An 11,834-nucleotide genomic window follows, 5' to 3' on the forward strand; every position below is an offset into this window, starting at 1 on the left:
TGGGAGAAATCCCCTCTCCCTTCTCTGCTTCAGTCATTCAGGGGCTCCCGTTGTGACCTCATCCTACTGCATCTCCGTGGGCTCTCACTGGGGGCTGGACTTGGGCCTAGCAGCTGGCAGTGTAGGACATGGCGGCGGGGTGAGGCCCTGCTGAATGGGGGAGGGAAGGAGGGGGCATCCCTGAGGCTCCTCTGTGCCTGGAGTCGGGGCAGTGGCCAGCCGAGCCTTAGAAGGGTTTGTAGTGTGTGAAGCCACGGCAAGGAGGTGTTACCTAAGTGTCGTGGTGGGAGTTCCCTCAGAACCCAACCATGCTGCAATCAGAGGAGCTAGGGGGAGTCCCCCCCAGACCTCGGTGGAGACAGCAGTGGGGGGTGGACAGACCCCTCACCTGACCCCCATTCTGGCTGACCGTCCCCTCGTGCCACACCCCCGGATGTGGGATCTTGGCCTCGAGCTGGCGCACTGACCACACAGCCCGGGCCTCTCCCCTGGGACTGCCACGGTCACCTCCACCTGCCTCATTGCCGACGGAGGGTGTCCTTGAGTCAGACGCCATGGACCTGGGTCTGGCTCACTGAGTGATAGCGGCCATAGGGATAGCTGCACTCTCCCCACACTGGCTCACCTGCAGAATAGAGCCAGGGGAAGCTGCCTTCCTGCACAGCGCCAGTCCAGCCGCTGGTGGGCATCTGCCTCTCATAGTCCCCTTGGAAATTCTGCCACTTTCTGAGCTTTGGTGGAAAGAGAGGAGCCAGAGGAGGTGGTAGGTGGGACCTGGGGCCATACCCGGCCTTGTTCAGGGAGGACTCCTAACTTTGGATTCAGAGCTCACGCAGGGTGTGGTGATGCGGTGCAGGGGATTGAACGGGGGCCGGCTGCGTGCAAGGCAAGTGCCCCAGCCCTGCTACTGTCTCCGGGGAGAGCCAGGGATGGACACAGCCTTCAGCAAAGGGTTTGGGAGTTCACAGGAGATGCTGTGGTGGGGAAGACATGTCGCGTGGTCTGGTGGGAGACAGGCCACATGGTCTGGTGGGATACGTGCCACATGGTCTGGTGAGAGACCGGCCATGTGGTCTGGTGGGGAACGGGCCACACGGTGTGGTGAGAAATGGGCCACGTGATCTGGTGGGAAACGGGCCACATGGTCTGGTGGGAGACGGGTCACATGGCCTGGTGGGAGACGGGCCCTGTGGTCTGGTGGGAAACGAGTCACACGGTCTGATGGGAGATGAGTCACGTGGTCTGGTGGGAGACTGGCCATGAGGTCCGGTGGGAGATGGGCTTCGTGGTCTGGTGTTTTTGTCCCTCAGTTTTGGGTGATGGGAGCTTGAGCTCACCTGTCAGGGATTTTTCCGAAGCTGCAGCCTTTCAGGTATGGTAACATCCAGGATCAGGCCGCCCGGAGAAGGCCACTGTGGGGCCGAGGGACTAAAAGTGAATATCTTTGAGTTTTCAAAACCTTGCCCCGTGTTCAAGAGGGGGACGCTGAGAAGGTGACTGCCCTGCCACCAGCCTAGAGACCAGACACAGGGTATGGAAAAATCCAGGGTCTGCTTCTGGGGTCTTAGTTTCCCCCTCTGAAATGGGCCTCAGCTGGGTCTTGGTGGCAGTTGGCGTGTCTGTATTTGGGCCCGAAGCCTCTCCCCACGTTGTCTCTTCCTGGGGAGCGTGTGCAGAGACCAGTGGTAGGTTGGGGATATCCCCCAAATCCTCCAGAGACCTCCCTATAGACTCTGCACCGCCTCCTTCTGCCCACTTCACCCGCCTCACTGTGTGGGGGCCCTGCCGGCAGGCGGAGGCCGGGGAGGGACCTGCCAGGCCGAGCTGGCTGGGGCGGGCACTGCTTTCACGGCTCTGCACTATAGCAAACAGATTTCCCACCGACACGGGAGCTAGTCATAAAGATGAATTTTTAATAACAGCTTATCAATGAATCATGGTTCGCAATTTATCGGGCGAGTCTCTGCCCAGCATCAAGCACTTCATCGCTCTGACAGCTCACTCAGATACCAGCTCCCGTCCCCACTCTCCGGACAAGGAACCGAGCAGAGAAGTGCGGGGACTTTCTCAAGGCCACACAGCTAGGAGTCCGGGAGAGCCTGCTGTGAGCCTGGCTGTGTCCCCCCACCCCCAGCCCCCTGCAGTCTCGCAGCACCGCAGGCAGAACCCACTGGCCCCTAGTGACAGATTTAGGGAAGCCCTGATGGACCTCTGGCCGGGTGCTCCCAGGAGCCTCACAGTGGCGGGCTCTGGTCCCCTTGAGGTGCTTCAACCTGCTGGGGGGCTTCCTGGGTCTCCAGATGGCTCACCTTTGTCTGTGGGAGCCCCCGCCCCACCCCGCAGCGTGCACAGATGGGGAGGCTCCCCCTCCTCCCGCCTTCCCTCCGGGCTGTGGCCAGACCCGGCCTGAGCCAGATGCGCTGCCAGGCTTGCATGGAGTTGCCAGGGCCACATGCAGCACAGAGGCAGGGGCAGCTGGCGTCCCCACGTCCCCTCTGGACCAACGCCTCCCTGTGCCCGCAGATCTTCCACATGACCTACGACCTGGCGAGCGCGGTGGTCCGCATCGTGAACCTCATCGGTATGATGCTGCTCTTGTGCCACTGGGACGGCTGCCTGCAGTTCCTGGTGCCCATGCTGCAGGACTTCCCCGACGACTGCTGGGTGGCCATCAACGACATGGTGGTAAGGCTGGCAGGCACCCGCGCCCGCCCAGGGGGAGAGACGCTTTAGGGTCCTCGGAAGCCCTGTCGCAGAGCTTATAACCCCCCCTAGGCCCGCCCCTGGCAAACAGACCCCTGTTGGGCTGGCATAATAGTGCAGCGAGCAGGGCGTTTGCTTTGCTCAAGATTGACCCGGGTTCGATCGCCGGCATCCTCTGTGGGCCCCCTGAGCACCGCCAGGAGTAATTCCTGAGTGCAGAGTCGGAAGTAACCCGGGGTCCTGAATGTTGCCGGGTGTGCCCAAAACCAAAAGAGAAAAAAGAAAAAGACAAAAAAAGCCAAGCACAAGAGCTGGAAGGCCCCCGAGATGCTCTGTCAGCAGGCCGCCCCCCCTCTCCCCATACTGCATGTGTCCCCACCCCTCTTCTGGGTCCTGAGATGGTCAGGGTACCAGCCTGGGGGGAGTGACAGAAGCTGGACTTGGAGGGGACACAGAGCAGAGCCCCCCTCTCTGTGGACAGGGTGGGCTCGGACAGGGGCACCCAGATCTGTGAGTCCTTCCTCGGCTCAGCTGAGCCCGACCTCCCTGGACTTCCCTGCCAGGCAGTTGGGTTTGGTGTGGAGGCTAATCCCCGGGGCCCCAGGGGAGGAGAAACCAGCTTTGAGCCCGTGAGAGAGACCCTCAGGCATCTTTCTGCATCAAACAGGCCTTTCCCGAGCGGCCTTTGATGAGCTAAGTGTAAATGAAGTGGCCATATGGATTGAATTTCCCCTGGTCCCCAGAGGCCCAGCGGTTAGGCCAGAAGCTCTGCCTGCAGACAGCTGGGGGCCCCCAGTCCTCACCCCAGGCCCCACAGCAGACCTCCCACTCAGTCCTGCCTTGAGCTCACAGGCTGACTCTGCCAGCCAGTCCCTGGTGGTTGTCTATGATCTTAACCTCGTGGCCGAGCTCTGGGGACCTGGCCAGCCTCGAGGCTCCAGGATTCTGTGCGTCCCCAGCTAAGGTGGGTTAGTTTTGAGCAAGGAGGTGGAGGGGATGGAGTCAGTGCTGACCCATCTGGAAGGGTCTCCTTTGTGTCCGGTTTCTGCCCTCCTTCCAGGCCCTTCCAGCCCTGTCTCCCCATAGAATCTTCCTGGAGACACCAGCTTCAGAGACAAAAATAGCCAGGAGCCGTGCTCCCTCCCGCAGCCGCCTCTGGGCGGGTGCGCCGTCCTGTCCACCTTTGAGGGGGGGGGCCGCGGACTGCATGGATGTGGGCAGGGATAATAGGGTGAGGGCGCTCTTGACTCTCCCTGCCCAGGATGGGGACTGCGCAGCCTGCCAGGCCCCGTTCCCTGGAGGAGGAGGATTTGAGTTTTTCATCAGGGTTTGTGGTGGGAAGGGCCTCCCTTGGCCACGGTTTGGGGGCCTGGGGGTGGGGGAAGAAATGGAGCTGTTCAGTTCCTCAGGAGCTGAGGCCTGGCCTGGGGAGGGGGGAGGCGGGCCTCACCAACCATTGCTGGAGCTTCGGGGCTGCAAGAGAGAGGCCTGAGTGGGCCTTTGGCGGCTTCCCTGGGCCTCATACGAGGCCTTTGACCAGCAGCAAGGTGGGGAGCCCTGAGCCCAGCCACTGGAAAGTGGGTGGGTAGGACATTGGGGGCGTCCCCCATTGAGAAGGCTCTGCCCGTCCCTGGGCTGGAACCCACCAGCCCCTCCCCCGCCCCTTCTGTTTGCAGAACCACTCGTGGGGGAAGCAGTACTCGTACGCGCTCTTCAAGGCCATGAGTCACATGCTGTGCATCGGCTACGGGCGGCAGGCGCCCGTGGGCATGTCGGACGTGTGGCTCACCATGCTTAGCATGATCGTGGGCGCCACCTGCTATGCCATGTTCATCGGCCACGCCACCGCGCTCATCCAGTCTCTGGACTCCTCCCGGCGCCAGTACCAGGAGAAGGTAGGCGGCACCCGGGCACGGACTCGCTCGCTCGGGAAGGTGTCCCCTCGGGTGTGTCCTGGCCACACCCTCCCATGCCCAGCCCCTGACTGGGACCCCTGGGTGGGGAGGGGGCGGCGGAGGAAAAAGAAGGAGACCCCCTAGGGATGAAAGACTGCAGCCTCCCGCGAGGCTCGTCTCCGTTCCCGCCTCTCCTGCTGGTGTGATTGAGGGTCTGTCTCTCTCCTGGACTCGGATTCCCCATCCCCAACCCCCCCCACCCCACCCCACGGCCTTCCCAGCAGTGAGCTCCTGCTCTGTCTTGCTCTTCTCACACCTGGTGTCCCAGGGCCTGAGCCAGATCCTCACCACGTGGCCCCCGTGACCCCCAGGACCGTCCTTAGCCCCTCCACCATCTCCAGGCGTTGCTGGCCCTCATGTCAGTTTCCTTTCAGAAGAAACCTGCCAAGTCCCACCTCCCCCCGCCCCTTTCCCCCACTCCCCTCAGGCCTCCTCCCCTGCTTCAGCAGCCTCACAGTGACCCCTGCTTCCTCGGCCTGTCCGCTCGCTGACCCATCCTTCCTGCTCTCTCGCCTGGCCTGGACTGCCTCTCTGCCCTGTCTCTCCTGCTTTCCTAATGGTCACCGTTTTGCTGCTGCCCCATGGTCCAGCAGACACCGTCAACCCTTGTGGTGCTCAGTGAGGCCTGCTTGAAAATCTCATCCATCACATGGCAGAGAAGAGGCCTCTTGCTCTTGGCCTCAGAGTGCCACCCCCTGTCTGGTTAGGAGCATGACGCCCCACCAGACCCCAAGAGACCCTCCTCAGCATCCCCTGAGCATGAGTGCACTCTCTCCCCCGTTCACCCTGCCAGGCCTCTGCCTGTGCCCTGTGCCGGTTCCTCCATGAGCGAGCCGTGAGCGCGGGCATGTGGCCGTCCCTGGCACCGCGGCTCCGCTGTGAGGGGGAGGCACTGGGCGTCTCATCTTGGCGAGTGCGAGGAAGAAATGGCCGATCTTCGTGGATATAGATGAGTCAGATCCCATCCCTCCCCTGCTCAGGACTCATTGCTTCTGGAAGCAGTCAGTCCTCACTGTTTTGTTTTTGGTTTGGGGGTGGGGAGTTGGGGCCATGTCCAGAAGCGCTGGGTAATGACTTCTGGTGGTACTTGGGCGGCCTGCAGTGCGGGGGACCAACCCCTGGTGGCCACATGCAAGGCAAGTGCTTTGTCCCCTGTTCTTGTTCTCTGGCTCCCAAGTGTTTTCTCTGGCTGGCACCTGGCCTCTACCCTTCTGCCAGAGCCTGCCCATCAGGCCTTGCTCCTGCTCCCTCCTATATCTGGACCTGAGCCTGGAAGCCCCTTATCTGGTCCACTGGGCATTTCTTCATCCTCTGCCTGAATTGGACCTCCATTGGAGCCTTCTGTGGCCAGATAGTCCCCCACTCCACCGGGTGGCCGTGGTGCACCCAATTCCCCTTCACCACACTCCGTGTGCCTGTCCTTGAGGCCAGGCCAGGTCAGCCCTCCACGCTGTGTTCCTGCATCTGGCCCACAAGAGGGCTGGTCCTCATGGCTGAGTCACCTGCACCCTGGCTGGATGGTGGGCGGGTGCAAGCCCTGGGCAAAGAGAACTCAGGAGAGCCCGGGGCAGGTGTGGAGAGGCAGGTGGGGTGGAGTCCGTGGGGTGCTGTGAGAGGCATAAGTGAAGGTGTGTCCACTATGGGGATAAGCCAACCAGCTTAGGACAGAGGGCTCCAGCCAGGAGGCCAAGGGCAGCTGAGCCAGGTGGAGGGAGGGGTGACACTGAGTATCCTCAGGCCTCCGGGGGAAGGAGAGGCGCTGGAGCAGCTCTGCCTGTGAAGTCAGGATCGGGGTCTATGTGTGACAGGATCAGGGCTCTGAGTGAGAGTGTGTGTGTGTGTGTGTGTGTGTGTGACAGGATCAGGACTCTGAGTGTACGCGTGTGTTTGTGTGTGTGTGATAGGATCAGGGCTCTAAGTGTATGTGTGTGTGTGTGTAACAGGATCAGGGCTCTGAGTGTGTGTGTGTGACAGATCAGGGTTCTGAGTGTGTGTATGTGTGTGTGTATGTGTGTGTGTAACAGGATTAGGGCTCGGAGTGTGTGTAGTGTGTGTGACAGGATCAGGGTTCTGCGTGTGTGTGTGTATATGTGTGTGTGTGACAGGATCAGGGCTCTGAGTGTCTGTGTGTGTGTGTGTGTGTGACAGGATCAGGGCTCTGAGTGAGTGAGTGTGCGTGTGTGTGTGACAGGATCAGGGCTCTGAGTGAGTGTGTGTGTGTGTGTGTGTGTGTGACAGGATCAGGACTCTGAGTGTACACGTGTGTTTGTGTGTGTGTGATAGGATCAGGGCTCTAAGTGTATGTGTGTGTGTGTAACAGGATCAGGGCTCTGAGTGTGTGTGTGTGACAGATCAGGGTTCTGAGTGTGTGTGTATGTGTGTGTGTAACAGGATTAGGGCTCGGAGTGTGTGTATGTGTGTGTGTGACAGGATCAGGGCTCTGCGTGTATGTGTGTATATGTGTGTGTGTGTGTGTGTGTGACAGGATCAGGGCTCTGAGTGTGTGTGTGTGTGTGTGTGTGTGACAGGATCAGGGCTGAGTTTGTGTGTCTGTGTGAGACAGGTCAGGGTTCAGCATGGGGCAGACTCAGGCCTGCAAGTGTGACAGGTCAGGATTCCCTGTAGATACAGCATAGGATCTGGGACCCAGATCAGGGGTTAGTTTAGGGAACGTACCGGGCTTCATTCCAGGGCTTAGTCGGGGTGCTGTGCTCCCACTGGTGCTGTCTGTAGTTAACCTTTACCTAATAGCTCTGCAGTTCCTCCTGAGTCACCGCAGCCTTCTCTGACACGTGTGCGCTGCCCTTCTCCCCCACTGCCATCTCTCCCAGCCACCCCAGCCCAGCGGCTTCTTCCGGGCACCAGACCTGCCTCCCCACCCTGCCACTCTGGGTCCCAGAGACCAGCCAGTCCATCACTGTCCCCTGGGGTGGCCCTGCATGGCCAGGGGCAGACCGTTGGCATCTTCTCCTGTCCGTAGGGTCCTCGTGTATGCAGACACCTTTGTTTCTGGTTGGTCCTGGATTCCGGCATGCTGGACAGTCACTGCCCAGTCGCAGCCTCCTGCCCCCAGCCCTGCTTCTGAACATCCCCCCTCTCCACCCCAGCCCAGGGACAGCTGGCCCTGGGAGCAGGAAAGGGCACTGGGGTTCGCACATCTCTTGTCCCCCAGCATCTGTTGAAGGGCGCCTCTGCCCGAGCTGGCCCTGCCCTGGGCTGGAGCTGTTGTGAGCTTGTGCCTTGTGCCCTGCTGCCCCCCCCCCCAGGGCTGCTTTCTGTTGTGGGGAGCGCGATGATGACAGACACTGGTAGGGCCCCCCGGCACCCCTCCCCCCAGCCCCGTGGGCCGGGACAGTGGGCTGGCTGGGCTGGAGGTGACACCCTGTCCCTTCTCCCTGGCCTCAGTACAAGCAGGTGGAGCAGTACATGTCGTTCCACAAGCTGCCGCCCGACACGAGGCAGCGCATCCACGACTACTACGAGCACCGCTACCAGGGCAAGATGTTCGACGAGGAGAGCATCCTGGGGGAGCTGAGCGAGCCCCTGCGGGAGGTAGGTGGGAGGCCTGGCTGGCGGCGATGGACTCTGGGGAGCCTGCCCTGGGGCCCTCACGCCCTCACGCCTTCTCCCTGCCCCCACCCCATCCCAGGAGATCATCAACTTTAACTGCCGCAAGCTGGTGGCCTCCATGCCGCTCTTTGCCAATGCTGACCCCAACTTCGTGACGTCCATGCTGACCAAGCTGCGCTTCGAGGTCTTCCAGCCCGGGGACTACATCATCCGAGAGGGCACCATCGGCAAGAAGATGTACTTCATCCAGCACGGCGTGGTCAGCGTGCTCACCAAGGGCAACAAGGAGACCAAGCTGGCCGACGGCTCCTACTTCGGAGGTGAGTGAGCAGGACCGGGTGGAGAGGGGGCTGCAGAGACCCCTAAGATGCCAGGCCCGTGGGTCCTGGACGGAGGTGGGGCGGGTGACCTGCAGAGCCGGAGGCAGGGAGGAGGTCCTGCGAAGCTCTCAGATGGGGGAGGCGCGGGCCCCCCAATGCCCAGACTCCCTCTGTCCGCCCCCCACCTCCAGAGATCTGCCTGCTGACGCGGGGCCGGCGCACGGCCAGCGTGAGGGCGGACACCTACTGCCGCCTGTACTCGCTGAGCGTGGACAACTTCAACGAGGTGCTGGAGGAGTACCCCATGATGCGGCGCGCCTTCGAGACGGTGGCGCTGGACCGCCTGGACCGCATCGGTGAGCGGGCAGTGCGCGCGGGCCGCGGGGCGGGGCGGGGCGCGCGGCGGGGGGTCCCGGGCCTGAGCGCGCCCTCTGCTCCCGCGCCCCCGTGCTCCAGGCAAGAAGAACTCCATCCTCCTGCACAAGGTGCAGCACGACCTCAACTCGGGCGTGTTCAACTACCAGGAGAACGAGATCATCCAGCAGATCGTGCAGCACGACCGCGAGATGGCTCACTGCGCGCACCGCGCCCAGGCGGCCTCGGCGCCCGCGCCCGCGCCCGCGCCGCTCATCTGGACGCCGCTGGTCCAGGCGCCGCTGCAGGCGGCCGCGGCCACCACGTCGGTGGCCATCGCGCTCACGCACCACCCGCGCCTGCCGGCCGCCGTGTTCCGCCCGCCGCCCGGGCCCACGCCGCGCCACCGCGCGCGCCTGCACTCGCTGGCCCCCGCCGCGCTGGGCGCCGCCTCGCCCGCCAGCAGCCCGTCGCAGCTGGACACGCCGTCCTCCTCGTGCTTCCACATCCAGCAGCTGGCCGGCTTCGCGGCGCCCGCCGGCCTGAGCCCGCTGCTGCCCGCGCCCGGCGCCTCGTCCCCCGCCGCGCCCGCGGGCTTCGGCCCCTTCCACCGGGCGCTGGGCGGCTCCGTGTCCTCGTCCGACTCGCCCCTGCCCACGCCGCCGCAGCCCGGCGCGCGCTCCCCGCAGGCCGGCCCGGCCCCGCCGCCGCTGCCCGGGGCCCGCGGGGCGCCCGGACTCCTGGAGCCCTTCCTGCCGCCGCCGCCGCCCGCCGCGCGGTCCCCGGCCTGCAGCCCCGGGCAGCTGGGCCAGCCCCCCGGGGAGCCGGGCACCCCAGAGACGCCCCCGCGGCAGCCGGAGCGCGCGGGCTTCGGGGGCGCCTCGCCCGTCGCCGCCCCCTCCCCGCGCGCCGGCCCCAGCCCCGCGGGCCACAGCCCCGGCCCCCCCAGGACCTTCCCCGGGCCCCCGCCGCGCGCCTCCGGCTCGCACGGCTCCTTGCTGCTGCCCCCCGCCTCCAGCCCGCCGCCCCCGCAGGTGCCGCAGCGCAGGGGGACCCCGCCCCTGACCCCCGGGGGCCGCCTCACCCAGGACCTCAAGCTCATCTCGGCCTCCCAGCCGGCCCTGCCCCAGGACGGGGCGCAGACTCTGCGCCGGGCGTCCCCGCACTCTTCCGGGGAGTCGGTGGGGGGCTTCCCGCCCTTCCCCAGGGCCGGGGGCAGCGGCGGGGGCCTGGGCGCGCCCGGGAGGCCCCATGGTGCCGCCCCGGGCCAGCTGCACGTCACCCTGCCTCGGAAGACATCCTCAGGTTCTCTGCCACCCCCCCTCTCCTTGTTTGGGGCCAGGCCCGCCGCCCCTGCGGGCGCCCCGGGGCCTGGAGCGGAGCCGGTGCGCTCCAAACTGCCGTCCAACCTCTGAGCGGGGGGTGGGCCCGCGCCCCACCCCGTGCCCGCCTCGCGCTTCCTTCAGGTGTGACTGTGGTTAGGACAGGCGCCAGCACCCTTGCACTCGCCCTCACCTGAGCAGCGGCGCCAGGAACGCCCAGGTACCCCGAGAGCGCTCCAGTTTTGATCACTGGCTTTTATAGACTATTTTAATATTCGCGGGAGGGGGAGGGAAGCAGGCAGGCCCCAGTGCAGAGTGAGAGCGCCTGGGGTCTCTGCACACAGAGGTGGGGCTCCAAGAGCAGCCGGCCCGGCGCCTTTGTTGTTTGGGGGTGGCAGCCACCCCCGAACCCCGTGTCCTGGCACTCGGAGCCCTCTGTGGGGGCCCCCAGTTCCCTGGGAATGGGGCTGTCCTCGGCTGCCCGTGTCCTTGGAGTCCTGCGTTTTTCCTGCTGCAAACTTGGCCAGATGCGGGGAGGAGCCAGCCAGGATCTGTGTGAGAGTCTGTAGTGCTCCTTAGAACTGCCTGCACTGTGCCGTCTAGTGTCACCCCCTGTCCCCAGGACACCCGGGCCACCTTCCAGCCACCTGCCTGGCCAGCGATGCCTGAGGAAATGAGGTGTCCTCAGGGAGGGGGACCGCAGTAGCCCCCACCCACCCAATCTCAAACCCTCTCGCTGCACAGAGGGACAGTCGCTCCAGGCCAGCCCTCACCCCTCTTCCCTCGCCTCCATTTCCCTCCGTTCTTCCCTCCCTACCCCACCCCTCCTGCCCTTTCTCCACTCACCTCCCTATCTTTCATTTCCCCCTTCCCCTCTCCTCTTCCTCAACCTCCCCCCTCTCCACTGGCCGAGAGCACCCCTCTTCAATTCTGGGTCCTTAGTTCCCTCGTCTGCACAGTGAAGGGAATTTTAATTCTTGAGTCTGTGGTGCCAAGCACTGGGTTAGCACTTTACCTCCATGGGCTCCTTCGGTCTCGACCGTGAGTGAGGTAGGTGTTTCGTGATTACCCCACCCCACACGTGCACACACACACTTACACATGAGGAAACAGTTTGGGATCCTTTTTCCAGAATCAGGAGACACGGCAGGGATCCAGTTCCTGTATGAAGCCGGGCCGAGGTTCCTTCCGCTGGGAATCCGAGCAGTGGGTCCTGAGAGAGGACCGAGGTTAAGGTGCTTGCTATGCGTCCCGCCGACCCTGCTTCAATCCCCGAGCACTACCAGGGAGCACAGAGGCAGGAGTGAAAGCTGAGTATTGCTGAATGTGACCTCAAAACCAAGAAGAAACCCGCTGGGGGTGGCAGAGTTGAGCATAGAGAAGAGAGTGGGCTTGGGGGGCAGGCGGCCCTGGCTCTGAGTCCCGTCACAGCTCTGTGACCTGCGGCACGTTCTCTGGTTCTTGCATCTGTGGCCTCCTACATAAAATGGGATTGAGGTTCGACCGTACAGGCCCCCTGGCACCCGTTGAATGACCACCTGGGCCCAGACACAAACCCCCAGGAGGTGGGGCCTCCTGGGGTTGGGGGAGACAGGGAAGGAGGGCAGGTG

At 63.7% G+C, this 11,834-nt stretch overlaps 1 protein-coding gene across 1 annotated transcript in view; it reads left to right on the forward strand.

Annotated features, from left to right (window-relative positions):
* Positions 1-10,525, forward strand: part of HCN4 (hyperpolarization activated cyclic nucleotide gated potassium channel 4) — a 42,539-nt gene extending 32,014 nt beyond the window's left edge. Inside the window, exons 3-8 of the mRNA XM_056128704.1 lie at positions 2,524-2,685; positions 4,380-4,598; positions 8,064-8,210; positions 8,308-8,548; positions 8,740-8,904; positions 9,005-10,525. Coding sequence (XP_055984679.1) covers positions 2,524-2,685; positions 4,380-4,598; positions 8,064-8,210; positions 8,308-8,548; positions 8,740-8,904; positions 9,005-10,317 — 2,247 coding nt within the window. The 3' untranslated portion in view covers positions 10,318-10,525. The remainder of the gene's footprint in view (positions 1-2,523; positions 2,686-4,379; positions 4,599-8,063; positions 8,211-8,307; positions 8,549-8,739; positions 8,905-9,004) is intronic.
* The last annotated feature ends 1,309 nt before the right edge of the window (positions 10,526-11,834 follow it).

This window comes from Sorex fumeus, unplaced genomic scaffold (assembly GCF_029834395.1).
Source record: "Sorex fumeus unplaced genomic scaffold, SorFum_2.1 ptg000067l, whole genome shotgun sequence".
NCBI lineage: Eukaryota > Metazoa > Chordata > Mammalia > Eulipotyphla > Soricidae > Sorex > Sorex fumeus.